This window comes from Lytechinus variegatus, chromosome 2 (assembly GCF_018143015.1).
Source record: "Lytechinus variegatus isolate NC3 chromosome 2, Lvar_3.0, whole genome shotgun sequence".
NCBI lineage: Eukaryota > Metazoa > Echinodermata > Echinoidea > Temnopleuroida > Toxopneustidae > Lytechinus > Lytechinus variegatus.
In genome coordinates, this window is record NC_054741.1 from 52,955,342 (window position 1) to 52,981,933 (window position 26,592).

Consider the following 26,592-nt stretch of genomic DNA (forward strand, 5'->3'; position numbering starts at 1 on the left):
GAGTACACAATTTTTCCTGCGCGCGCGCTGCATCTCCCTACCAACGCACTATCCCAAGATCGTCGCGCAATTTGGCGTCCATTTCCTCTTTTACTTTCGCCTGCGGTCGAGTGCAGTCGCAAGCTAAGTACACTCTCAAAATTGCATTTCTGTTTTCCGTTTGGATACTTTATTGTGCAATTCTTCCCTTATTTCAATCTTATTTTCTCTCATCTAAGATTGTTATAGGATTATCACGTCGCGCGGAGCTTCCGTGATATTATTTCGGAAGCTCCGCGCGACGTGATATTATTTTAACGTTTCTTGTCCCTCTTCGTGAGTTTGTTTTTTTTAAAGATACGTTTCTCACAGGCGGGTTGTCTTCACCTCTCCGCCCCATAGCTCCGCGCCTTCCTGCTCGGGCGTTGTCTTCGCTCCTTTTTAATCCTTTTAATTCTTTTTATTCACTGACTTCTTCGTTTATACGACTCGTCGTGAATTTAATTGATTTATTTCTCCACAGATAGGTTCTGTAGGACGTTAGGAGCGTCGTATTCCAGCCTCGTTTCAAGTTCTTTGTCTCTTGTTTCGAGTTAGTTGATTGTTCTTTTGTTTCAATCAATCCTTTGCTCTTGTATTTATTAATTGAATTAATTGGTTAATTGATTAATTAATTAATTGATTGATTCTTTTAATTCTTGACTTGCTCCTTTGCCTCGATTCAAGTTCTTTGTTTCTTGTTTCGAGTTAGTTGATTGTTCTTTTGTTTCAATCAATCCTTTGTTCTTGTGTTTATTAATTGATTAATTATTCAATTAATTATAAAAAAAAAAAAAAAAATATTTTCTTTCCTTCACAAGAATACTTAGAATTTTTTTTAGGAAGCCGTCTCCTGTCAGCGTTCGTCGCCTTTGACTCGGCCTTCCTTCTCGGGAAAGCTATCTTTGTTTTCCCCCCCTTCCTTTTCAAGTCAGCTACCGGTCTCTGGACTTATAATTTTTTTTTTCTTAAACTTCTTGTTTATAAAAAAAAAAAAAGAAAGGGAATCTTGCTCCCTTTTTTCCTTAGCTGATCCTCACCTCAAGAAAAATTATTATTTTTTTTTTTCTTTTGAACAGGTGGACACAACAAAACAACAACAAAAAAAAAAGAAGAAAACTTAGTGTTTTCTTCTTTTTAGATGCTTCCCCCCTTCCTTCTTTTCAGAATTTTGGCGGAAGCAGATTCTTGTTGTGATAATCAAATAATTAATTTTTCTAACGGACTTCAGGGACAGTGTCTCTTAATAATTCTCAATTATTACTGTTTCCTTTGTTCTGGGATTTTACCTTGTATCATCCTTGTGAGATCCGTTTTTGACTCTCAAAAGTCCGCTTTTTGAGGTCCTTGTCTTCTGGGTTGGGGTTTGTTCCCCCCCCCTACCCCCTTTGCTTCTCTTTTTTTTTCTATCTTACTACTAGATCACCCTACGGCAATAATGAGCCTTTCGGACTCTCTTTCTGAAGAGCCTCAGGCGGCTGCTGTTTCGGGGCCCGACACGGGGTCTTATCCCCCACCACAGGTAGTATAGATAGCGAGAACAGAGTCAGAGCCCCGTGGGCTCTCAAAGGGGTGGAACCGTGGACGCGCGTTCACGTGTCCCGCTTAATAAGGGTGGAACCGTGGATTTGCGACCACGTGCCCGCACGGTGATGGCCAAGGCTTCCGTCCCGGAACCTGAACCTTATTGGGGAGCGTCGCACTAGTACAGAAAACGGCGACTCCTCTAGGGCTGTCAGACCCACCGGCCATCGGGTCACCTAAAGTCGGGGGGAGAGCACGGGTCTCTCCACCCGGCAAAGACTAGGCTCGATGCCGTGTAAGACCCCTCTAGGGAGCGTCGGCAAAGGGCTACCAGCCCCTAGTCGGAAGAGGCACCTGAGTCCGACCGTGTCGGACTCTCAATTCAATCTGACGCCGTCAGATTCGGCCGACGCCTCCTCTCGCTCGGCTAGCTCTCCCCGTGGGAGAGCTAAGGAGAGGAAGACAGGCGCAGCCCAGCCTCTTGTCCCTTTTCCGCTCCGGCGCCGGAGCAACCGAAGAAGAAGAAAAGAAGAAGAGGAGAACCACAGACGTAAGCCCCGCTCCGTCGGGCGGTCTGTCCTCTGATTCTTTTGATGGCCAGGCCTCTCAGCTTCTCAAGCTAATCTAGAGTGCCCTCCAGCACTGCGGGTTTTTACCCCCAGGCTTGCCTGCTTCAGCCGACGGTACTACCAACCGAGCGGATCAAGCAGACACCGGCCATCCAACACACCTCGGAGAGTCACCGGCAATATCATGTTTCGCCGGCTCACGCACCTGCAAGGGAAATTCCCGCTAATACACAGGTGCTATCGACATACGGGCGTTGCCCGCCATTATGTCACCAGACTCCCAATCATTATACCCTCTTCTGCCCCCCGGCGGGGGCCGCATAGAAGAGGAAGAAGAAGAAATTCTAGGTCGCTAACCCCGCTGTGCGGGTAGACCTTCCCTTCTGATTCTTGTGCCGACGGCCAGGCGTCGTAACTTCATGTTACAACAGAACGCCCTCGAGCACCACGGATCTTCATCCTAATGCTCTCTGTCAGCTAAAACCGCCGTGTCGAGCACCAGGCAGGTCAAGCAGACAGTCGCCGTCTCGCACCTCGGAGAGTCACCGGCAATATGATTCGCCGGCCCACGCACCTGCAAGGGAAATCCCCGCTAATACACAGGTGCTATCGACATACGGGCGTCGCCCGCCACTATGTCGCCAGACTCCCGATGATTGTTCCCTCTTCTGCCCCCCGGCGGGGGCCGCACAGAAGAGGAATAACAAGAAGAAAGTCTAGGTCGCTAATCCCACTTTGCGGGCAGACCTTTCTTTCTGATTCTTGTGCCGATGGCCATGCGTCGTAACTTCATGTTACAACAGAACGCCCTCGAGCATCACGGATCTTTATCCTCATGCTCCCTGTCAGCTAAAACCGCCGTGTCGAGCACCGGGCAGGTTAAGCAGACATTCGCCATCTTGCACCTCGGAGAGTCACCGGCGATTTCATGATTCGCCGGCTCACGCACCTGCAAGGGAAATCCCCGCTAATACACAGGTGTTATCGACATACGGGCATCGCCCTCCATTATGTCACCAGACTCCCGATATTTGTGGGTCAGGCGTCGCACATACTCCCATGAGCAGTGCGGGTAATTCACCCACGCTTCATATCAGCTTCAGCCGCCTTGCTAAGCACTGTGCGGCTCAAGCAATCACCTGTCCTCTCACACCGGGCATTTATTGAAACGCTGTTCACCTACACGGTGACCCCCGTTTCTATGCAGGTGCTTCCGACATACGGCTTTCAAGCATCAATATGTCGGCAAGCTCTCGGTGACCGACGGCTGGACTTTGCATCCGTTCAGGCTGCATCTATGCGTCCCCGAGCATTACGGGTTCTTATCCTCGTGTTCTCCGTCATTATAAGACCGCCGCGGTCTTATTGCTGGCGTCGGGTATTGAGCGGATTGAGACTTCTCTCGCCAACCCGCACTCCGGGGAGCCATCGGCGAGTTACCTGCATGGGTATTCCCCTTTTTATGCAGGTACTCCCGAATTCGCCCTCTACGTCAAGCCCACGTACGGCGACGACTCCTTCAGCGGTAACTCTCTCCATTCTACCCCCTAAGCGGGCCCGTAGATTGGAGGTAAGAATCTCTTACATACCGCATGCCGCACTTCTCTCGTGAGAATGTTTGGCTGCTTTGAGGGGGCAACCTATCACGTCCGCGGTCCGTCCGCCCAGGCGACGGGACCGTCGGTTTCTGGCCTGAACCTCACTTTCTATTCGAAAGTAAGGGTGCCCTGTCTTACTTAGCTCCTACCCTTGCAAGGCCAGAGTCAGGGCTAGTACAGACACCCGTCCTCCAGCGATCGCCGCTGAAGAGAGGGCGACTCCGATATGAGCACCATCACCGCTCAGCGGTATGTCTCACTACCTCATAGCTCTCCGAACTTATGAGTATGTATATCGGATCTGAATGTCACGGCGATTTAAAGTTCTCCTGTGCTTAGTAATCGCTACGCCTTCACCACCCGGTGCATTATGGTTATGTTAACCTATTGTCTCGTATTCGGGCGGCTCGTTCGAGCCCTGCCCGAGCTGCCATCACCGGTCGTCCAGCCGGACACCGCCGAAAGCACCCGCACCGAATACCTGGAGGGAATCAGCTTTTCATATGCTAGATATCCCTCCTGTTGACATTCACAGCTGTTCCCCGAGTCCTTCCCGGTCGGGTAAGCATCATCTCGGAGGAAAGAAACCGCCGTACATCTCATGAGATTATTGGCTATGTACGTGCGTTCAAGCTTGTTTAAAGCCCCAGACTTCTCTGTCGGCATTCTATGCCTATTTTCTGGGCACACCCACCGTACCGGGTCGGCGAGTTTACACCAAACAGTACGCCTTCAGACCATCGGTCGAGCTCTAACAGTCTATGTTATAGACTGCTCTCTATGTGGGTCAAGCTTGCGGGCGTCTCCGCCGTTTCCTCCTTGTGTGGAGTGGTCTACGGTGGATGTCTTACCGTGCCCATTTGTCGAATCGTCTTCTTATTTAGAAGCTTTTTCACTCGGCACACTCGAGTCACCTCGCATGCTGCTTCATCCTCCCTCCATGCAATGCATGTGGCCATGGTCACCGCACGACCGAGGATGATGTAACCGTGGATGCATGTATGCTTATGCCTACCTAACCACAATCACTACGACCCGCTTTTTCTCGGGCCGACTGCGGATGAGTCTCTCCATGTAAGTGATTTACTTCACTGGAGTTCTTCTTTTAGAAACTTAGATGCTCATCCCCCACTGCTTAGGGCGTCATTTTTGCCGCCCCCCGCAGCTTTTTGGAACTCCTTATTCTCCGATATCGGACTGTTCCACGCTGCCGCAACCGGCGCCGGCGGTGCTTGCTCTTACGATCACCTGAGAGACCAGGCCTTGTGGCTGTTTTCATAAACAACTGGTTCTCACCGCAGACTGATGGAAATTTTTGTGTTTATTTTCCTCAAGTCTCCCTCCTTCGCTTGTTTCTTCAAGCGAGGACATCGACACTCTTAGCCAGTTTCCGTCCCTAACTTGATAGGACAGGGCCGTTGCTACCTCATTCGATTCCGTTGGGAACGTACTGTTGAGGTATCATATCTGGCGATGTCTGTTCGTTAGAACATCTCTTGATTGTCGCCTTCACGTATGATCATGACAGAGACTTTTCGCCAGCTCCCTCTGGCGTACACTTGCTGCTGCTAGGGATTCCCCCGCCCGGCGGTCATCCATCGCAGCCTAGCCTCACGGGCTCTCTCGGCAATGGTGGCTTGAGCCAAGCCACCTCTTCCACCGCGGGCACTGCACCCTCAGATGGGTGCTTCGATCAGTACGGGAGAAAGGGGATCCTGAGTTCTCTCTCGATCACTCGGTCTATCACACTTTTGTCGTGATGTGTACCGCGCTGTTTCTCTGACACGCCCGGTTGAGCTATTTTAACCAGACTGCTTTATTCTACATAGGCAGCAGGTCCGCGGTATTTCTTATTAAAAGGATGGCACTCAGTCGCTTTCTCGACCCTTGACTGCCTTACGAGTGGTTTTCTTAAATCCCTACTCTCCGTCGTTCCTAGTCCCCTTCGGACCGCTAGTAACTTTCTGCCACAGCTCTCTATCAGAATTCTGCAGATGTTCTGCCCTCACGCATTTGAGACGGATATCGAATTCTGGGCGCTTTCTCCCACGCGGAGGCTTCTGAGATCTCTCGCCTTCTCAGATTGTTCGATGGATCACTTACTGAGCCTTAAAGCTACAGTTTTCCGATCACGATTCTTGTTGAAAATTTCAACAAATTCCGAATTTTACGCTCTAGTCAGCTGGTGATGTTGTTCTCCTGACACTAGGCCGAGGGCCCATGATACTTAGTATCATTCTTCTTGGGCTCTTTCTTGGAATCGTCGTTCACGACTTCTCGAGGTCCGTCTATTGACGCCCCTCTTTCCTTCACTCCTTGCTCTTAAGGACTTCTTCACATGAGGCTTTATCGCCTCCCCTGTCCGTAAGGCAACGGCCTTTGTGTCTTCATCTCCCTATTTTAACGCACTTCTTAGTCTAGACATGCCTCCCTTCACGTTGAATCCGTGTTGGTCTAGCAAATCAAATGGGTATATCCCAGTTATTGATGTAAATTATGAAAATACTTACCATGATTTTCTTATTTACGAGATAACTGGATATACCCATTTGAACCCTCCCTCCTACCCCTCGCCTTGTGTGACAACATGTCTTGCCGCAGGCTCATGAGAGGAAATGGACGCCAAATTGCGCGACGATCTTGGGATAGTGCGTTGGTAGGGAGATGCAGCGCGCGCGCAGGAAAAATTGTGTACTCTATATTCGGCACGCAGGTTCATCGTAATGAACTAGCAAATCAAATGGGTATATCCAGTTATCTCGTAAATAAGAAAATCATGGTAAGTATTTTCATATTTTCAAATACATTAAAGGCTGAAGACATTATTTCAAGAAACTGGCAGTTTATCTATGTTCAGGTACTGTTTAATTTTACAAGGATGGTTAAGGGATAATATATTATGTTATTATAGTTTTCTTGAACCAGATTTAGACTTTTATGTGTACTTTCTTTTTTATTACTTTTGTTAGTTTATATCAGTTATGGATAGTGTATTTGTATGCTTTCTAGGCTAGCATCTATTTTAGTACCAAGATGAAATATACCTTCCTGTTAAAGGCAACAGTTGCCATGTGGAGGGCGGAAGGAAGCAAGATATCCCTCATTCATTCTACCATTTAGAGCCAAAAAGACATAGAGTGTGTGTTCACACATTAAAGTTAATGTCCTTTCTGCTCTGAAAGGAGGTCACAACTGTACAGTTTACTTCAAGGTATATAAAGGTTATCAACCTGTACAATATTTATGGAGGATAGGGTTGATGCAAATTGGATTAGGAATTGAAGTGTACATTGAAATAGAACACGTTCAGGGAAGTGGTTGTTTCCAACACATTAATATCAAATGTTCTTCCTGATGACCATTGGGATCATCTTCAGAGAGCTCATGAAAAAAAAAATGATGATATAATCAATTTTAAGATCAATATTTGTTTTAGCTACAAAAATTGGAAAACAAATTGACATCATAATTACCTTTTATACATTTCAAGCATTTTTTTTATTCTTCATCTTCAACAAACACATGCTTTTCAAGCTCTGATAATTTGTTTTTACTTCAACATTTCTTTCTTGAAACACAATTTGAGACATAAGCATCTTCAATTCAGTTGCAAAGAGGAAACTGTGCATACCTAGCATGTTAAATGCAGTATATTGCAAATTCGGTTTACATTCATTCATGCTTTTCCGTTTATAGTCTCATACAACATTGTCTAATCCTTAATAGTGCAGTGATAATGTAAATATTATATCAATGATGTGCAGTTGAGGGAGTGGGGTTGTCGAGTTGGGGATTTTAGAAGAAATACAAAATGAATTGCCCCAGAACTGCGGTGAGAAACTAGCATACAGAGGAGTGATTAAGACCAGTCATCTCTCATATACCCATGGCAACATATTTTGCCAACTTATTACAAAACCTAAAGGCGATCGCACACCTTACGATTGGTCTGCGACCCGATTTCAAAATTAAATGTAGTAGAATTTGATGCTAATATTGAGACATGGAATATATTTTGCTGTGTAATGTTCTAAATCATCGTACGAATACTTGTGTCCAAATCTGTGACTTATGTTATCATCCTTTTTAGAATAAAAGCAAATTTATTGTCTAGTCGTAATGACGTCATAGCAGTCGTACGATTGGCTATGATTTGAAACTAATTTGACCTTTACTCCAAAATAAAGGCTCGCAATCTTTCAAAATAGTTATTAGTATTCTTTCAATTACTTTTAACCTCAAATATAATGATATGTTCCATTTACATTTTCAGAAAATTAGCAAAATGTGATTTGTTCCAAAATCTTTTCGCGAACAGTCGTAAGGTGTGTGGTGGCCTTAAAACCGCCTCATAAGGTGGTTTCAGACCGCCTCGAAGTTCGCCAGTTCCAGGTATTCTCTGATCGGGAAATTTACCCCGATCAGAAAATACCAGGTATTTTGGTAATGTGAAAGCAAACTACGCGTAATATCCCCGAAAGAAAATACCCGCTAAATAGTAGGTACTTGGCGAAATTACGAGAACTTTCGTGGGGATTTTTCCCAAGGTCGCAGGTATTTTGGCGATGTGAAAGCAAATTACGGGAACTTTTATCCCAGCGTGTCGTTGGGCGCGGCGGCGTGGGTGGCTGCTGGGCTAGTGATTTTGAATCTCCCGCCTTGTCTGCTTATCAGACCACACTGCGCATGCTCGTAACTTCGGGAACTTATCCCGAAGGATGTGTTTTGGGGCGGTGTGAATGCAGGAATATTAAACGGGTATTTTTTAGCCTTAAAAAGTTCTCGTAATTTAACGGGGATTCTTATGATCGAGGCGGTTTGAAACCACCTATATTCATCTTGATGAGAAAACAATCTCATCTTTTTTTATTTAAACTTTGTCTTGGTATTGATTTTCTGAAAATGTGAAACTCTAATAAATCGTTCTTTAGGACCAATAGGACTGAACAAATCTGGGTTTGACCTCTGAGTTGTCTTCAATAAAACGCAAAGTAGGAACCCGGTGATGTATTTTACCAAATCTTCTTCAATTCATGAAATCTCTATTTTCTGTCTTAACTACTTAAGATATCATCTTAACTATCTGGTTTATAGATATAGTGTGGAGTCTAAATTGGGTTTTATGTACATGTTGTATCTCCCTTTGATAGTTATCCCCAAGTATGATGGATAGCGCTACCATTCACCAATGGTGATAGATCACATGTCAATATGCTCCTTTATCACCACCCATGACTTCATCTTTGCTATGCATAACAAGTTATAATTATTTCTGAATGATGTACTAATCATCACTGATTATAACTGGGGCGGAGCTTAGACTGTGTAATACTGTGCATTATTTGCATTATGACATTTTAAGTCAGCATAGAAAATTTGCGTTGTGATCATATGTCACTCTATGCTGTTGATAAGGAGCGTGAAACAAAAAGACTAACGCAAGTGACAATATCTGAGTGACATGTTAATGAACATCACTGGTGGTTGATAGTGCTATCCATCATGAGTGGACATGTCGTGGTCTAGTGGTTCTGACTATCGCCTTTCAAACAGAGGGTCATGGGTTCAAATCCTAGCCATGGCATGTTTTCCTTCAACAAGAAATTTATCCACACTGTGCTGCATTCGACCCAGGTGAGGTAAATGGGTACCGGCAGGAAGTAATTCCTCGAAAAGCTGTGCGCACCAGAATCAGTAGACTAGCTTAGCCGGCCGGGGTAATAAAGGAGCGCCTTGAGCACCTAGCAAGGTGGATACATGAGCTATACAAATCCTATATTTATATCCAACAATTCCCCATTATTAACAATTTCTTCAATATTATCTATACAAGATAATACAACCCCTGATTTTCCTGGTGAAATGTATTTCATATATATTTACTCTCATTCAATTTCTGAGTGCTCCTATAAGACCTATCCATTAACATCTCTTAAAAAGACAAATGAAAGTAAAAAAAATGAAATGTGTGTACTATATACATATTAGATATCACTCAAAGCATAACAAACTTATGAGTGACATGTTTACATGGTACAACTAAAGAATTTCCATATATTTTCACCAGTAGTATCAGAAATCATATTTTTCAACATTGGCTCAGATTAACATTAACAGATTTTCATTAATTAAAGCACTTTCCAATTGCTAATTTTTTTTTTAAACATTAATGACATACAGTAGCAAGTAATGAGAAGGGGTTAAGAGATCAAAGTAGAAAATTGAAATTGTTTTCAAATAATATTGATAAATATTACAATGCAAAAATTCCAGATTGACATTTAAAACTTCATCCCATGAAGTACAGTTTTAAAGCATGAGAGTTTTTTTAATGTAATAAAATGTTTATGAATAATTTCCGGTGGATGTTATGATTAGTGATGACTTTGGGTGGGAGGTTTAAGATGATGAGCGAGTGTAAGTGAATGTAGAGAAAAAATGAAGATGAGTGCCCACTTTATCAATCTTGAATATTCTAGAGGTGGGATTGCCAAGAAATTTCAGATGGCAAGATATTAACCTATAATTCAATATTAACCTTTTATACAGGAAATCTGGTGATTGTTTTACCCTTATTTCTACTTGTGCATTTATTTTGTACTTAGTTTGATTTACTTGAGCAAGTCACTCAACATATTTCTGTAATGCTTTATGCTGTTTATAAATGCAACAATCTCTTGCAAGTCTGCTAGCAGCATGCCGTCGTCGTGTGCAGAATTATTTGATAACTAATCGTTATTTTATTTTCTTGCCATGAATATGCTATACTTATGTAGAGTGGTATTCTAATCATCATTTGTATTTTGGTCACTTAATTTGGGTTTCATGATTTTGCTTTGCATGGTTTAAGGTGACTACTTGATTTCATAGTATAGACAAGGTATAGATGCTTAGATGGCACAACAAAATGCATTTTTAATCTTCTATCATTTTGTTCAAGCTAAAGCATGGGGCGACTTTGCACTGGACAATTACTCCTAGTGTTATTGTTTAAATTATCATATTTTAAAAATTAAGGCTAAATATTCCTGATAAGTATTCCTGTATATTATATATTTATTCTTAGCCTTCCATATTTATTTATTCATTTTGCTATATCATTCCCAGTAGTGTGGCATGGTGTGATGTATAATTTCTTTTATGGGTTTTCCTTTTTATATTCATTATAATTGTGTGTGTTTTTTACCTTGGAATAATGAAAAGAAAAACTTTCTGTGGTCATTTTCTTTTTTCCTTCAAATAAGCTTTTTATTCTTGATGAAATTGAACAATTTTAGAAATCCCAATAACTATTGATTTCAAAAATTAAGATTTTCAAATTATCCATTTTATCCCACGCAGCGTTAACATTTTTGAAAGAATAACCCATAAGTTTTTTTAATCATCCTAAATCACAGGTCTGGGAAGTATGTCATCAACCCCGGCAGTTCGGATGAAGACGAGGATGTCGATGAGCTAGGTGCACGCAGCACATCACGACCCAGTAGCATGTACAGTGAGGACACCGTAGGAAGCGTTGAGCTTGGTGAAAACAACGTCAGCTTGACGAGTTCATCTACGATAGGCGGAGAAAGCGGCGACGGGACAAAGAAAAAAGGATTTATGATAAATCCAGATTATATGTGATATTAAATAGCAGTTCTAGTTAGGGATGTAGCAGAGTAGACTTGTATAAACTTTATTTTTCTGTGTGTAAATGTTTAGTGGTAGCTATAGTACTGTTATAATGAAACCATGTTTTGTCTTTGCATGAATGCATTGCAAATAATCAATGGGTACTTGATGAGTAACTCTTCATTATTGGGGACTGCATGAAGGTTTGAATGCATGCTATTCTGTCAGAAAAAATCAACTACAAAAGAAATGTTCTTTTAAACCATATATTGGAAGTCTCATGTTCACATCAAACTGTGTTTATATATATCTATATATGTAGGTTTGTATCTCACAAATGAAGGCTATGTTTATGTCATTCAGCACTTTTATTGTACTTTACAGTACCATTATAAATAGCATAAGCCATGATGTAGGAATCTGTAAGGAAACTACAAGATTCTAAAGATGGCTCATACAGAATTTACAAACATTACGAAAAATGTACAATTGCTACGCATTTCAAAATACTTCATGAGCTTACAAATGCATCCTCAGTAATTTTGTATTTGAATGCAAATAGGCATGCACACATTAAGCATGCAAAATATATGTATGTATTTGTGTAAGTTCTAGTCATTTTACATTCTTCTTTTTAAAAAATGGACACCTTTGAAAATGTCAAAATTCCCCCTTTTCTTTGCAAATGTTCTGCAGGGTGCAATGTTAAATTGCCTTTTCTGAAAATTTCAGAGTACCGCGTAAGGAACTACTACTTATATCTCAAATTTATGAATTTTAAGCTTCTGGATTACCGATTTGTACTTGTAAAGTAAAAGGATGGCAGCGCTGGACATGCAGGGAACAGATGTCCCTTGGCTCAATTAAACATCAATATATATTGGTCTGCAGGGAGAGAGTGTGTGTGGAGGATATAGGACAAGATGGTTAAAGGTAGAAGAATGTAGTTTCAGCAAACCATTATTTCATGAGAAAGTTTTTAAAATCAAGGTTTGATTGTCACCCTATTATCAAAGATCTAGATATGGTACATTAATATTTCTCTGTGAAATCGTGAAATCTCAGCCAAAAACTGACATTACTCATGATCTCCAACACAGAAAGGCACGAGTGTGACAGTGCATTAATAATACTTTGAAAAAAATACCTAACATTTGATGAAATTTTGTGTTTATTCTGCTCATTTCTCAGCGATTGCAATATTTCTCCAGAGTTATTTGGCACATACTAAAACTGTGGAGGTCATTTTATTGGATAGTGTTCGAACTCAATTTGAGATCGTTACCACAACTGGCATTTCTCTTTAAGGGGATTGAAAGAAACTGGGATAGTATGACAGTAAAGAGGGAAAGAGGTGTGGGATGGGGAGGGGAGATAGTATATTTAGCAACAGAGAGAGAGAGAGAGAGAGAGAAAATGGATGTTTAACTAGATTTAGGCCACAGGTCCCTATACAGCTGTATTTGGGAATTGATATCATGTTGTGCAATGGAATGGCCAGTGGATGAGGAGAACAAAAGAGTGGATGCAAGGTGCATGATTATGAGTGGTAATATGATAGATGCTGGAGATCTTGAAATGGATCTGACCAAGATTTTAAGAGTAGGAATATAGGTTCAGCATGGCCGAGATAACTTGGGATGGTCACAATCTCAGCTTACCATTCATTTTAGCAGTTCGATTTAAATCTGTTGAATTTCTTATCTGGAAGTGATTTTTAAAAATAGGAAGCAGCAGGGAGTGGTTATCTCCTTGTTGACGTTTCCAAATAAAAGGTTTCCAAGGGATAAGATATTGACAATATCTTTTGTCAAGGCTGATCGCACATGTGAGATAATCACTACAAAATGCATTTAGTAGGGTCACTGATTTTTTTTTTTTTTTGGGGGGGTGAAAAAATTTCAGATTTTCGATATCACTGATTCGTACATCAATAACCTCCTTTGGATTGTGTTTAAATGAGAACGGTGATTCATAAATAAATTCTTCTTCAAAGATGAGAAGTAAAGTTGCCATCTCTGATGAGAAAACGCAGTCAAAAGGATGGCTTGATTTTAACATCACAAGGTTTTTCTGCATTCTTATCTCCCATTTCCCCACACATTATGGACTCCTCCTGCTTCAACGCCGGAAAAATTATCACCTGAAAAATAAGTGTCGTGAAGTAGAAGTATGCGGCATCTGTTTGCTTCGCAACGAATTTGATTATGAATGTGATGATGATGAGCAATGCAGTTTGTTCCATAAATTGGATACCATGTTACAGGCAGCAGGAATAGCCGTCAAGGGAAATAATTTTTTCCCCTTCTACCTCTTAACGTAAGATAAGTGAATGATTAGCATGTAACCAGAGGTGACGTTTTGCCGTAGCATGCAGTCCCCCAGTGCACAACTGTGTGTTTTATTTTCAGTTATTCCAGCTTTACGCCTTACAATCCTTTCACCGCTCGTTTGAAACACTGCATAATTGTACACGGGGTATGTAATCTCATTGATCACACATGCAATATGGATATTAGATATGATCACCCAATTTGGGAGATATGATCTTTTTAATAAATTGAATTATTCTTTAATTTAAAGGGAATCAAATATATTCCCCAAGGCATTTGCTGAAGTCACTAACTTAAAGTCATTTCAACTATCTCCTAAGAAATTCAAATGATATGTATCATTTCTATCACATGTAAATTTTATAACCTCTTTACTTTTGTGTTTGTGTGTCATAAGTATTGTCATAGATGTGTTCACCAAACACTACTGGAGATGAAATGTATAACCAAAATGCAATGGTATACTGATACATACGTACCTTAATATAGTGGTATTTGTCTATGTTTACATGTGATGTAAAAAAAAAAGAAAAAAGAATTGAAATTAAATAATGTGTAAATAATATATGTGGAAAATATGTAAATGAAATACAGAAATAATGTGTATATATCTTTGTCTTTATCTTTGTAGATTATAGTTGTACTAATTTGGAATATTGAAATGGAATTTTAAGCTGTTTTGAATGTTGTCATGTGTATCATTCCTGTTCAATGTAGTTTGTTTCTTACAGTGCCTTGGCTATCAAAGCATGCAGGATCTTCAGCACTTCTGCTTATCTTATTTCATCCATGTTATTTAATATTAAATTGTAAGTTATAATGCATTTATTTTGCAGACTCGTGAAACAGTATTTTCATCTTCAAATGTATAGAATCAGTCTATCTTTAGAATATTTCAATTCTATTATACTAAGGGAAGCTCTATTGGACAATATGTTTGCAGATTAATACAGACATGTTGACAAAACTTGGTTCGTATTTTGATTTTAGTTTGGGATATACATGAAAAAAAAGCTGAGAATAAACTTTAGAACCATAGTAGTGTAAACAGATGATTAGTACATCATTCTGCTATACATAATTATCTGCAAATTAAAAGTTTAATATAAAAAGAAAATGGACAGCACTGCAGTTACATATACAGCGGTGCTCAAAAGTTAGTGAACCCCCACCAGAAAATGAACATACTGTAGTTTAAATGTTCTTGTTCTGCCCTGTTTTAGATATATATGTAATTGTGAGGTCTGGTGATAAAATTCACATTCAATGAAGTTTGTTTCTCTGGGCTTGCCGAACCTTGTAGTGATAGTGTCTATACTCAACACTTTGCATGAAGGATTACATTGTGTGGTGGGGGGCTCACTAACTTTTGAGAACAACTGTACATGCTGAAAGAAATATAAGTACATAATTATATGTGTAAGGAATCAGATGCTTATAAGTGGCTTGGTTTTTTCACTTTAAATGTGGGTAAAAGTCTTATATTAAGACAGAGCAAATTGAATATGAACAGTAATAAATCTTGTTTCATGCTCTTGTTTTAGTTTTATCCTTTCAAATTTTCATTTAGCCGATTAATATACCTCATGCTTTTACCCAGTGTACATTGTCTGCATAATGACTTATGTACTCTGATATGATTTACATTGTCAAATTCGTGAGTAATTCTTCTGCATCTTCAAATTTATTAGTTTTATCATGGTACATGGTTTTATCATATGTTTTTTGGGGGTAAATGAAATGTTGCGTCTCTATCCAGTATCAGCTTATTTGATGCTTTTGGGTTTGAGATTTTATGAACTTTTTATTGTATCAATATCTTTGTTTCTTTTGTTTTATTTTGTTGTGATATGTAACATTTGGTGCTCATTTTGTTTGCATTATATTATATTTTATATGTTTTAATGGACATTCTTTTCATTTTTTTTTTCTTTGGGGGGGAAGTTCTCTATATGTCCTTTTTCATGGCAAATTTATTGTCATTTCCAAAAACATCAATAATTAACATATTTGTTGTGTATTTTACTGCTTACATTATCCGGTGTTGTGTGGTATTTGCAGGTGAAAATCTTGTGTAAAATTACCAGAATTATGTGGGTCTATGCCAGGTTAAAAAAATGATAAAACCATTATGTCTGGTTTTTTTATTTATTTAATTGGGACACAATTTTGTCTGCAGTTTTCAGAAAATCTCATTCATTTTTCTGTGTGGGATGTTCATATTTTATGTTTTTAATGTCAACCATTTTAATATATGCACATTGTATTCTTACATGGAAATTCTCCATAATGGCATAATCTTTCAATATTATATTAATGATGTGAACATGAGAAAGCAAGATCAAAAGCCATGGAGTATTGAATCTGATTGTTATAAATCCCAATTAGTTTCAAACATATTGACATATCTCAGTATATTTATGCCATTTTTATTTCAGCAAAAATATTTGTTAATCGAAATGGACTATTCAGTAGTATATCCAATCCACTATTGTTTTGAATTCTGGTTTTCTTGAAAACAATTACAAAACATGAAAAGACAAAAAGACAAAATGTACAGATTTCCGACTTTGATACTACTGTCACCTGTATTTTAATTGAAAAATGCAGTCTCCTTATTTGTTTTGTCTTTCATTCTTGTTTGAAGTATTGAATTCTAGTGTATCATAAGAAACATATATATTTATCAACCAAAACAATATATATTCATAAATCAGATTCCAATCATTCTGTATTATGCAAGTAAAATAACAAGATATTTTTAGGGTTTTGATGATTTTTTTCTTCTCGTACCAATGCAGTTTAATAATGAAAAAGGCGATATAATAATTAGTACACAATGCTTTGATTATGGTTTAATATAGCATCTTGAAAGGATGGGGATAGATTGCATTATAAACTTGTTTCATTGATGTCAGAAAGTCTTATGTGTTCAAGGTGAGAACTTTTTTCCCCAGTTGATTTTTTGAGCAACATAAAAATGACACGAGTTAGGCCTAATCACTAATTCTAAGAAGTATATTTTGTCGCCTTGCTGGCAAAAGGCAGTACTTCAAGCATGCGCAATGATTTTAAATTCCTGTGTTGTTTTCATAAGGGGGTGCATGAATATTAACACTGTTTTGCTTGACCAACACAAATGGGAATTGACATAACATTAAATCCTATAAATCAATTTTTCAGTCACTATATGTTGGTTCAACATTTACAAAAGCCTCTTATTTTATGTGCACTATATACTCTATGGTCCTGTGTATGAATAATGTGATAAATGTATCTCTTTGTGAACTAACAAAATTGACCCTATTTAATGATGATAAATATCTATATATTATCAAGGGCTGCATTAAGTATTAAACGCAGAGGGTAATTTAATTTGTAGGAACATATTCAGATATGGAGAAAATGTACATCTGAATGTCTTCCATATAGAAAAATTTTATGTTCAAGATGATGTATGGCAGAAATAACTTCCAGTATGATGGCAGAGTCAAAGGCATTGTATACCTAAACGAATCTGAGAAAATGTATTCTAACAATATTGCATTTTTTTGCTTGTAATGATAACATTAAAGATATAATAATATTGTATGGAATTGTTTATCCTTTGTTATTTAATGTTTTGAATATCTTTGAATTGAAGTCATTTTCTGATTGTTTTTATGTTTATGTTGATAGAAGGGGAGATGATAATGAGGTTGTTGGAATTGTGAAAATGAAAATGAGTGTGACAATAATTTTCCATCGCAGTGGTGGGAGTTATGACTTTGATGGTAATGAAAGTGTTGCTAACCATGATGATGATGATGAAATGATGGCAATGGTGATGATGATGGTGACAATGCTGACAATGGAGGTAGTGATGACGGGGATGATGATGATGCTAGCGATGACGATGATGGTAACGATGATGATGGTGGTGATGATTATGAAGATGGTATTGATGACAATGATGTTGGTGATGATGATGGTACAGATGTTGATGACGGTGGTGGTGATGATTATGAGGATGGTTTTGATGACAGTGATGTTGGTGATGATGATGATGACGTTAGCGATGATGATGATAGTACCATTGATGTTTATGATGATGCTGATGGTGATGATTATGAGGAGGGTAACGATGACAATGATGTTAGCGATGATGATGATGGACTGGCATCCAATAAAAATATACATTTCCACTTAAAAATCACTAAATTTATCCAGATTTCATGCTCCCACATCCTGTTTTCGGGCAATCACATTCATAGAATTGGAATGGTGTCATTTACCTATAGAGGACTTTACCGAAATCTGAATATTATTCAGGTTATTTTTCTAAAAGTCGTATTCATAAAACGTGGACATCTCAGATTCTCCAACGTATGGTCTGACAACAGACACCATAAATAACTTCCAATCTTTTTTTTTACAGAAACCTCTTCATTCATTTAACTCCAAACTAAGATGCAAATTTTACCTTTTATCTTCAGATAAAAAGGAACTATAAAGAAGAATTCCGTTCTCGCGAACGAGTTTCTTGTTCGAAGGCACCACTGAGTCATTTCTTCCTGCACCAAAAGTTTGACAGGTTATTGACAAAACGGGTGAAAGTTCGACATCGAATGCTGAATATTGGCAAAATTAGTATGCCCCTCGCTCGTAGCGTGGATCAAATGGTAACTGCTGTTCCGATTTATATCAGATTATTACTAAACGAAGACCCCCAGACAGAAGGGCGTTCTTAAAACGTCCTGTTACTTGGTACGTTTCCCCCCTCGTCTCACACAACCTTATCTGTTATTCCAATTGTTATCAGTAAGCTGCTGCAAATCGAGTCAATTCCTTTAGCGTTGCCAGGGGTCCCATGTAACCGATTTTCTACTACCCAATTTCTACTTGCCAATTCATCTTAATCGAAAATCGTGTCTCTGATTTGCGCGGGAGATGCAACATTCATGACAATCACAGTTTAAAGGTGACATTCAACAATTTTCTTCTTTTTTTCTCAACAGGAATGGCAAGGCAAATGACTACGGTAAAGGCGAGTCAGTACTGACCCTGTCTATTTTGACATTGAAGTCATAGTTGTGTTTATAAGTTACTTTGAAATTTGTGGACATGCGTCCGACGGATAAAAATGGTCACTTTTGACCAAATTTCGTCCAAATTTCGTCTGTCGACCGGAAGAAACATTCTACGAACACATTGGTTACTTTGACCATGGACATAAGTCCATGATTTAACCAAACGTTTTTAAAAGTGTATTAAAGCAAAGGTTTATTCACCCATGGACCTATAGGTCCATGACCCACCACATCTTAGAATATTTTTTTTTCATAGATATGATTAATATTTCAGTTTTTTTTTAATTTGATAAGAGGGATGAGGGCAAATATTTTTGTAGTTCATAATAGTCCCATTTATGTATTTGTAGACTAATAAATAATTCCCTGCATCATAATATCAATAATTATTTCTTCCAAGCTTCAAGTTTTCATTCCGATGTGTTAGGTATAGGCCTGCCAGTCGGCAAAATGCAAAGCTTACAATGAGTGTTTCAAATGATTGTAATGATAAAGGGGTGGGGGTTCATTTGATTGTCCCATTTTTTTGGGGGGGGGGTGAGGAAAAGAACCTATTCCTTTGCTGGGTTTTTTTCATCGAGAAATTGTGAAGAAATCTGAGTGCTTTCTGTGCCATCTTTATTAAACTTCTATATAAAGATCCAGATTTTGTATAAAAAAAGTAATGGGTTGACCAATGATATACTGTTCCCTTGAAGATCGACAATGCAATTTTTACTGCAAACTATGTTTTTACATGTTTGAGGTTGGTTTTTGGTTTAATCAATCATTTTAATCTCCACATGCATCTGTGCCAGCGTTGATTGGTTGCAACCGGTGAACTGCATCTCGATCCAGAAAAGCACTGCTCTCAGAGTAGACTAGATGATATCAGGATCTAAACTTACCTTCGATGGGTGATGGACTCGAAGCACGATCGATCTTTGTCAAGTATCAAATGTTAGCAAAATATTTAGGACAGGGTGAGAATGAATCTCATTTGAATTGTTCTTTTCTTCATCTTCCCTCTAGTCAAAGTACGATTTGGGTGTACGATGTCAGGTTTATCTAACGATGAATCGCAGACCCCCCTTTTGGGTTAAGACTCGTCTTTCCCTTGTTGGCGGTATGTTTCCTTCTCCCACGTTCGATTATTTTGCACGAGTCCGGGACTTATGATACATAGACAAATGCAAGGTCTCAAACTTGCTGACATGTTGGGGGGGGGATCGTAGTGAATCAGAAGGAATGGTGGTGGTGATGAGTATTGATGACGACGACGATCAAGAACGAGGACGAGGGCGGCGATGATGATGGTGTCGGTGATAATGGGGATGATGGTGGTGGTGGTTTTGGTGGTGATGATATGGTTACTATGATGATGATGGTGGTGGTGGTAACGATGATGATGCTACAAATGATGATGATGATGGCAATGATATTGATGATGGTGAGGGTAATGATATTGATGACGGTGATGGTGATAATGATGGTCATGATGATTTTGATGGTGCTGCTGATATTTATCGTCATCAATGTCATTACACTCACCATTATCAATATCATTACCATCATCATCATCACCATCATTATCATCATCACCATCATCATCATCATCAGGTTGGTGATGGTGATGACGATTCTGTTAGTAGTGGTGGTGGTGATGATGTTAATGATGGTCATGATGATGGTGACTATGATGAGGGTAGCGATGAAGATATTGATGATGGTGCTGATGTTGATAATGATGATGGTAATGATGTGGTGGTGGTGTCTATTGATGATAATGACAATCATTAAAATAACCTCTGATGTGTTTTGATATAGCCATCATCAAACCCATTGTTCTTATCACCAGCATACAGACACCTTGTTCGAATGCAATGTACTTTTTTTGGGGGGTATGTCCTCTACTACACCTTGAACAATTTCTCACAAAATCATGTAGTATATTGTCAGATCCTGTGCTATATGCAATGGGTGCGTTACGAAATCAAGCTAATAATGAAATAAAACTTTGGAGTACGTCAGAATAGATGATTGTGACTTCTATCAACGAACGATCTAAATGTGAATATAAGTGAATAATTGCTTCATTCATCAATGAAGCATGTTAGAAAGGAATAAAAAGCGTCCCGGGGAAAAAACATTGTGACGGATTTTCTGCATGGATCGGCATTCATTGCTAAAAAGGGAAACATTTCACACAAATCGATCCGCCTATGATTCCATCTGAAGTTGAACAACCTGAACTGACCAGGACCTGGTTACACAACGATTGATCGAGCGTTTACGGTTTATCACATTTTCGTACCATCAATTACTAAGTTTGTGTTAGAAAACACTGATCGTTCAGAACCCGCCTGAAGGAATTGAAGATTTGATGAAAAGCGAAGCTACAAATCCCCTTTCATAATTAAAGAAATTCGCTTGCAAAAAGGTATTACCTTCTGAAGAAAACACCACAGCGAAAGGAAAACCATTCATGATTTTTGTTAAAATTACAAAAAAGATATATTTATATAGGATTTCGTCATGACAGACGGTTAAAACATACCACTCTCCTTTATGATCACGAATCACGTGAGATTAAAGATTTTCAAAACCCCGTAAGATATTTCTGTCTGAGGCACAATGTTTTTCCTTTCTCAGTATCTTTTGTTAGCATTCAATTAATCTAATCAAGCGTGATGCACAGGTGCCTAATGGATCTATATTTACATTTTTAATACTCTTACTCCGTGATTGTTTTCCATTATATTCCATTAATCCTTTCATTCCACATATCTTGACATTTCACGATTTTCATTATTTTTTTCATTCGACACATTGCCTTGTGAAGGTACATGATTTCAATTAGTCGTCATTGCTCACGAACGTCACAAACCAATGCTTCATCTCAATACTATCTTGTTTTATATCGTGTTTCGCTGATTATCATTGCTTACGTATATCCTGCTGCAGATAAAACTTATGTTTTCAGTTGATATATGATGAAGATATTTGTATGTATCGTTTTTCATCAAAACATATTCATATCTACTGCCGATAGCCTTGAACTGTTAATTTATTATATTTCCACAACAGCAAGTTATGATTTATGTTTATGTTTTTATATATTATTAGTGAAATAAATGAACTTAATATAAAACACATCAATACAATGATTTTCCTTGAATTTTTTTGGGCTGTTTATTATTCATAGATGCTTGCCCATCTTTCTCCACTCCCGGGGGAGCCAGCATTCCAGTTAGAGTTTCCAAACTCGATTTCACGGTAATACTGACTTTCCTATCCTACCGGGTATTAATTCATCATCTAGGTCCCGTAACAAAAAGGTAAGCGATTGATCGTACGCTTGATTTTCACGATTGATTGTACATTGTAGTCAATGGAATCAGTCGTAGAAAAATGTTCTACGATCATTGCTAAGTTTTATGTTACGGGCTCCTGGGTAGAGAATTTTCGGCCAATCGTGGATTGACGCCTTGCCGAAGGACGCTAGGCCGCGGTGGGATTCGAACACATGATCCGCTAATTAGAAGGCGAGAGTCGTAACCACTGCACGCCACACTTAAGCATTTCTTACTCGTTCGCACTACCGCCCCGGTCGAATTGGATAGCGCTCGTCTTTTCTATCCAATCGCTCCATCATCATTTATATCTCTTGAAAGATCACTTAATTCCATTATCTTTTAGATTTCAGTTGATTGCCTTGCAGACGTCTAGGATGATTCCACGGGGTTAGCTGAAGTCCAGGTTCCTTAATTCTCAAATGCAATTTAACTTTGGCTTTGTAAGCAAGTGTCCGCTCTGCACGGTGAATATAGGTCTTTCCTTCAAGTGGAGTATTATGTTGATTCTTGCTACAATGTCAATCATGCATAAACATTATTGTGGAAGCGCCGTGGTGTAGCGGTTCTGACTCTCGCCTTGTAATCAGAGGGTCGTGTGTTCGAATCCCACCATGGCCTAGCGCCCTTTGGCAAGGCGTCAATCCACACTATGCCACTCTCACCCAGGTGCTAATTGGGTACCGGTAGGAAACAACCGTCATTGTGGTTGGTTTAGCAAGTTTGCGCCTAACAGGCTGCTTGGAATGCTATGAATCCAGTGACCGGGTAATAATAATTGTGAAGCGCTTTGAACAGTCGTAGATTGATAAAGCGCTATATAAATGCCAATAATTATTAAATTATTAAGAATCAATGTAATTTAGATGCATCTTCTTACAATACCTTACAGCGACTTTTTTTATCACTAGTACTGTAGTATCAATGCTAAAATGATGAAATAGATAAAACAAATGAAGTGAAATATAAAAAGAACTATTATACCCACTCTGAATTTATACAACGCGCAACTTTATAGAGGGTACCGATATCATGCCTGTAGCGATACTGATCGGTCAATATCCTATATGGTGGGTTATAAACACGCTATTTAATAAACGAATGATGTCGAATGCCACGTATGTGTGGGTGTAGGGGCAAGTGACGAATATTGATTTCTTCAAAATGAAATCCAACACAACATTCGTATATTAGTTTAACTTTGACATTCAAGTTAATTCCAGTGAAGGTATACCGCTTTGGTATAAAGGGTGTAGTACGATTTTTAAAACAACTCAAGCCTTTTTTTGGGGGTTAAGCATGTATACCTGTTCTATTTCATTAGTACAATCTTTAAAAGTTTGAAGTAATTAATTAAATTATCCATATTGATTGTAGCAAGAAATCAGACTCAAACTTCGATTTTATTTTTTTATATCATTTTCAAGTCGTAGTATATGTTTCATGCTCTTACACAGTACTGAGTAAGGTTTTACCCAATACCGGTTATGTTTTACCCAATATTGGTTATGTTTATACCCAGCAAACATGCATGTTTGCTGGGTATTTTTTTTAGCCCATGTTGGACTATTTCAGTCCCTCACTGTGTAAGATTTACCCAACCAACATGCATAGTCCCGTTTTACCCAATATTGGGTAAAACCTTTTTTAAAGAGTTTACCAACAATGAATAAATAAGATAGAATCAACTTGAATTACATGAAATACAACTAGATGAATAAATACAAAATAAAATCGCTTAAAGAGAGTTGAGGATCTCTCAAAAGCTAAAAGCTTGTCGGTGTTGGGTTCTTTAGATAAAATTATAAAGAGGAGGTGGATTTCAACAACAACCAATGGAAATTTATTGGAGGTATCAAGAGAGGTGTTTCGAAATATTAGTAGTTAAAAATGCTTAAGATTAGGATTATATTACTTGAGGAATTGTCTTGAGAGTTTGTAAGAGTATATATGGTTTCACTAGCGTACCTTCGGGGGGGGGGACAGAGGGGGCAGTCTGCCCCCCTGACGAGTCACAACCCATACAAAAGACATATCCCTGCCCCCCTGACGAGCTTCAATACCTATTTTGCACCCCCCCCCCCTGATGAGCTTGAAGACATTTTTTTGCTTGTCAAATTTTTTTTCCGGTACAATTGAAGATTGAAGACCTTTTTTTTTTTGGGCTTGTCAATTTTTTTTCCTGTACTATTGAAGAGCTTTTCGACGGAAGACCTTTTTTTGTTTTGTTTTTTTGATTGTCACATTTTAGACCGTTTTTGCCACCCCTGTGGGAAATCCCAGGTACGCCACTATATGGTTCCTTGAGTTGTATTTATGGAAAATTCATTAAACGTGCTTATTTAAATGAAAAACCTACGGAAAGTAGAATTTATTTCAACTTTCCTTACTTGATCTTTCTTTTCATAACCGTTTCATTATTATTAGACAAGAGAGTGTTATCATACTGTATCATTAATGGATACATCAGTCGGCAAAGCGTGATACCCCTATTTTTTTTTCTCGTGGATGTTTGGTTATAAACTCACCACTAATCATTGTAAACAACTTTTAATCTTCGGTCGAAGGGGTTCAATTTGATGCTCAATCTAAGCTGTAAATCACGCATCTCTTCGAAATTAGCTCGAGATTCCGGGCGCCACCAAATTTTCATTTAAACTATATCAATTTGTTGCTTTTTGTGTTTATAATCCTGTCCATAAAGAATCGGATGCCATTCTTCACAATTAATGAATGAACCAGAATCTCAGATTGTGTATGGAAGATCGGAACAGTTGTAAACATTCCCGTATATGCATGCCGGGACAAGCATTTCTTTCTAAGCTTATCTGACCTTTCCAAATAACACAATTGTATATAGTTTTAATGTTTTCTAATAATAAGTTTTTACCTCGTTGATACAATGTATGCTACGGTCATACCAATTAAACCGACTCCAAACCGACCAATGAAATCTCATTGATATGAACTTAATAGCTCTTCTCGGTTAAGAGTCAGTTTCGCTGGTGTAACTGTACTTAGCATGATGTATGTGGCTTTTGGGGGTTATGGAAAGCCATATCCAAAATATCGAAAATATTAATTGCTTTATATTAGTACTCATAGGCCAAATTAAGGCATGGCTTTTGTAAAATAAAAAGAATACAAAAATTTCCCGTCAATGGTATAACCAAGGGCTGGTCTGTGAGAGGACACAGACAAGAGAAGATGTGCACCCAGCCCCCCAAAAAAAAACAATAGAGAGAGAGAAAAGGTTCTGACTCCCACTTGGTAGTTGGGTTGAGAACCCCGAAATAGGCGCACAATTGCCTTTGAAAATGTAGGTTTCCCTAATAGTAATATAGTTTCTCCTGAGAGAAACAATTGCTGGTAAAGTTACAATTTATAATGTAGGAACCATTGGTGACAAAGTTTCAATTGATGTTGCATGTAATAAAGTCCAAATTTAGTCGTAACGAGCAACTAAATCACTTATCTTAGGCATAAACTATCGAAACTCCAATCGTTTACTCAATGATTTCGCAGTCACACCAACTGAGACAATTCTAATATTGTCTCTCGAAAACTAAGTGTTGATCGGGCAGGTATCGATTTCGCGTGCGTGTCTGACTGGCACCAAAGTTATCGAGCAAATTTTTGAATTTTCTTCTCAAAAGGCAAGCTTATCAACTCTTAGTGTATTAACCATTACATTTTTGTTTCTAATATCGAAAAGGAGGATCAACGATCGAGCTGCTTACAAGCTATCGATGATCGCAGACAAGTCGGTTGTATTTCCCGCTCGCTGTTATTCGGGATGATGAAAGTAATTCACTCACATCGTCTATCCCATCCATCTGAATCACGAAAGGTTCGTCCATTGTATTGACCAGAATGACAAATCACAAATTCGTGTTCTGTCTGCCTCCTAAATCAGTGATAAGGCGTCTGTCGGGTACAGAGATTGCAGGAAACGAATAGCGCTAAAAACTTGCTTCTCTGGAGAAAGAAAAATTGATCTACAACATCCACAGACGAATGCAGGTTTTAGACAGATATGAGTCTATCACGCATGTTTCCAATCCAGGGCGCTAGTTTCAGCATGGGGGGGGGGGGCAGAAGAAGGGACAAAAGTGAGGGTAAAGACACAAAAGAGGGAGAATTGGACCGAAAAATCCTTTGGAAGTTTTATCATATCTATAACCTAGGGAGCTACTGGCGTTAAAAAAAAGGGGGAGGGGGATGGCAAGGGTGCGGGGTTTCAGGCTCAGCCTGGCGTCGTGTATTTGCTTTGACTGTAATTTCAGTGCTATTCCCGGCGTCACATTTTGGAAGGGACCCAATTTTAGCAAGGTGCGCTTGACAACATTGCTACTTCGTATGCTTCTGTAGGTTAAGGGAATGCTTGAGGTTTTATATTTGTAGACGACGATCCTCTCTTTCGAAAGTCGGACTTCAACATTCATGTCACTTGATCATGCCTTCCCCCCCCAAAAAAACCCTATTTCTTCTTTTCTTCTTTTCCCCTCTTTTCTTTCTTCTTCTTCTTCTACTTT

At 39.0% G+C, this 26,592-nt stretch overlaps 1 protein-coding gene across 3 annotated transcripts in view; it reads left to right on the plus strand.

Annotated features, from left to right (window-relative positions):
* The window catches only part of LOC121408350 (unconventional myosin-XVIIIa-like), a 105,044-nt gene extending 87,797 nt beyond the window's left edge, over positions 1–17,247 (plus strand). For all 3 annotated transcript variants that reach the window (XM_041599789.1, XM_041599790.1, XM_041599791.1), the window contains one exon: positions 11,107–17,247. In XM_041599789.1, the coding sequence (XP_041455723.1) occupies positions 11,107–11,335 (229 nt within the window). In that variant the 3' untranslated portion in view covers positions 11,336–17,247. The remainder of the gene's footprint in view (positions 1–11,106) is intronic.
* Positions 17,248–26,592: the final 9,345 nt, after the last annotated feature.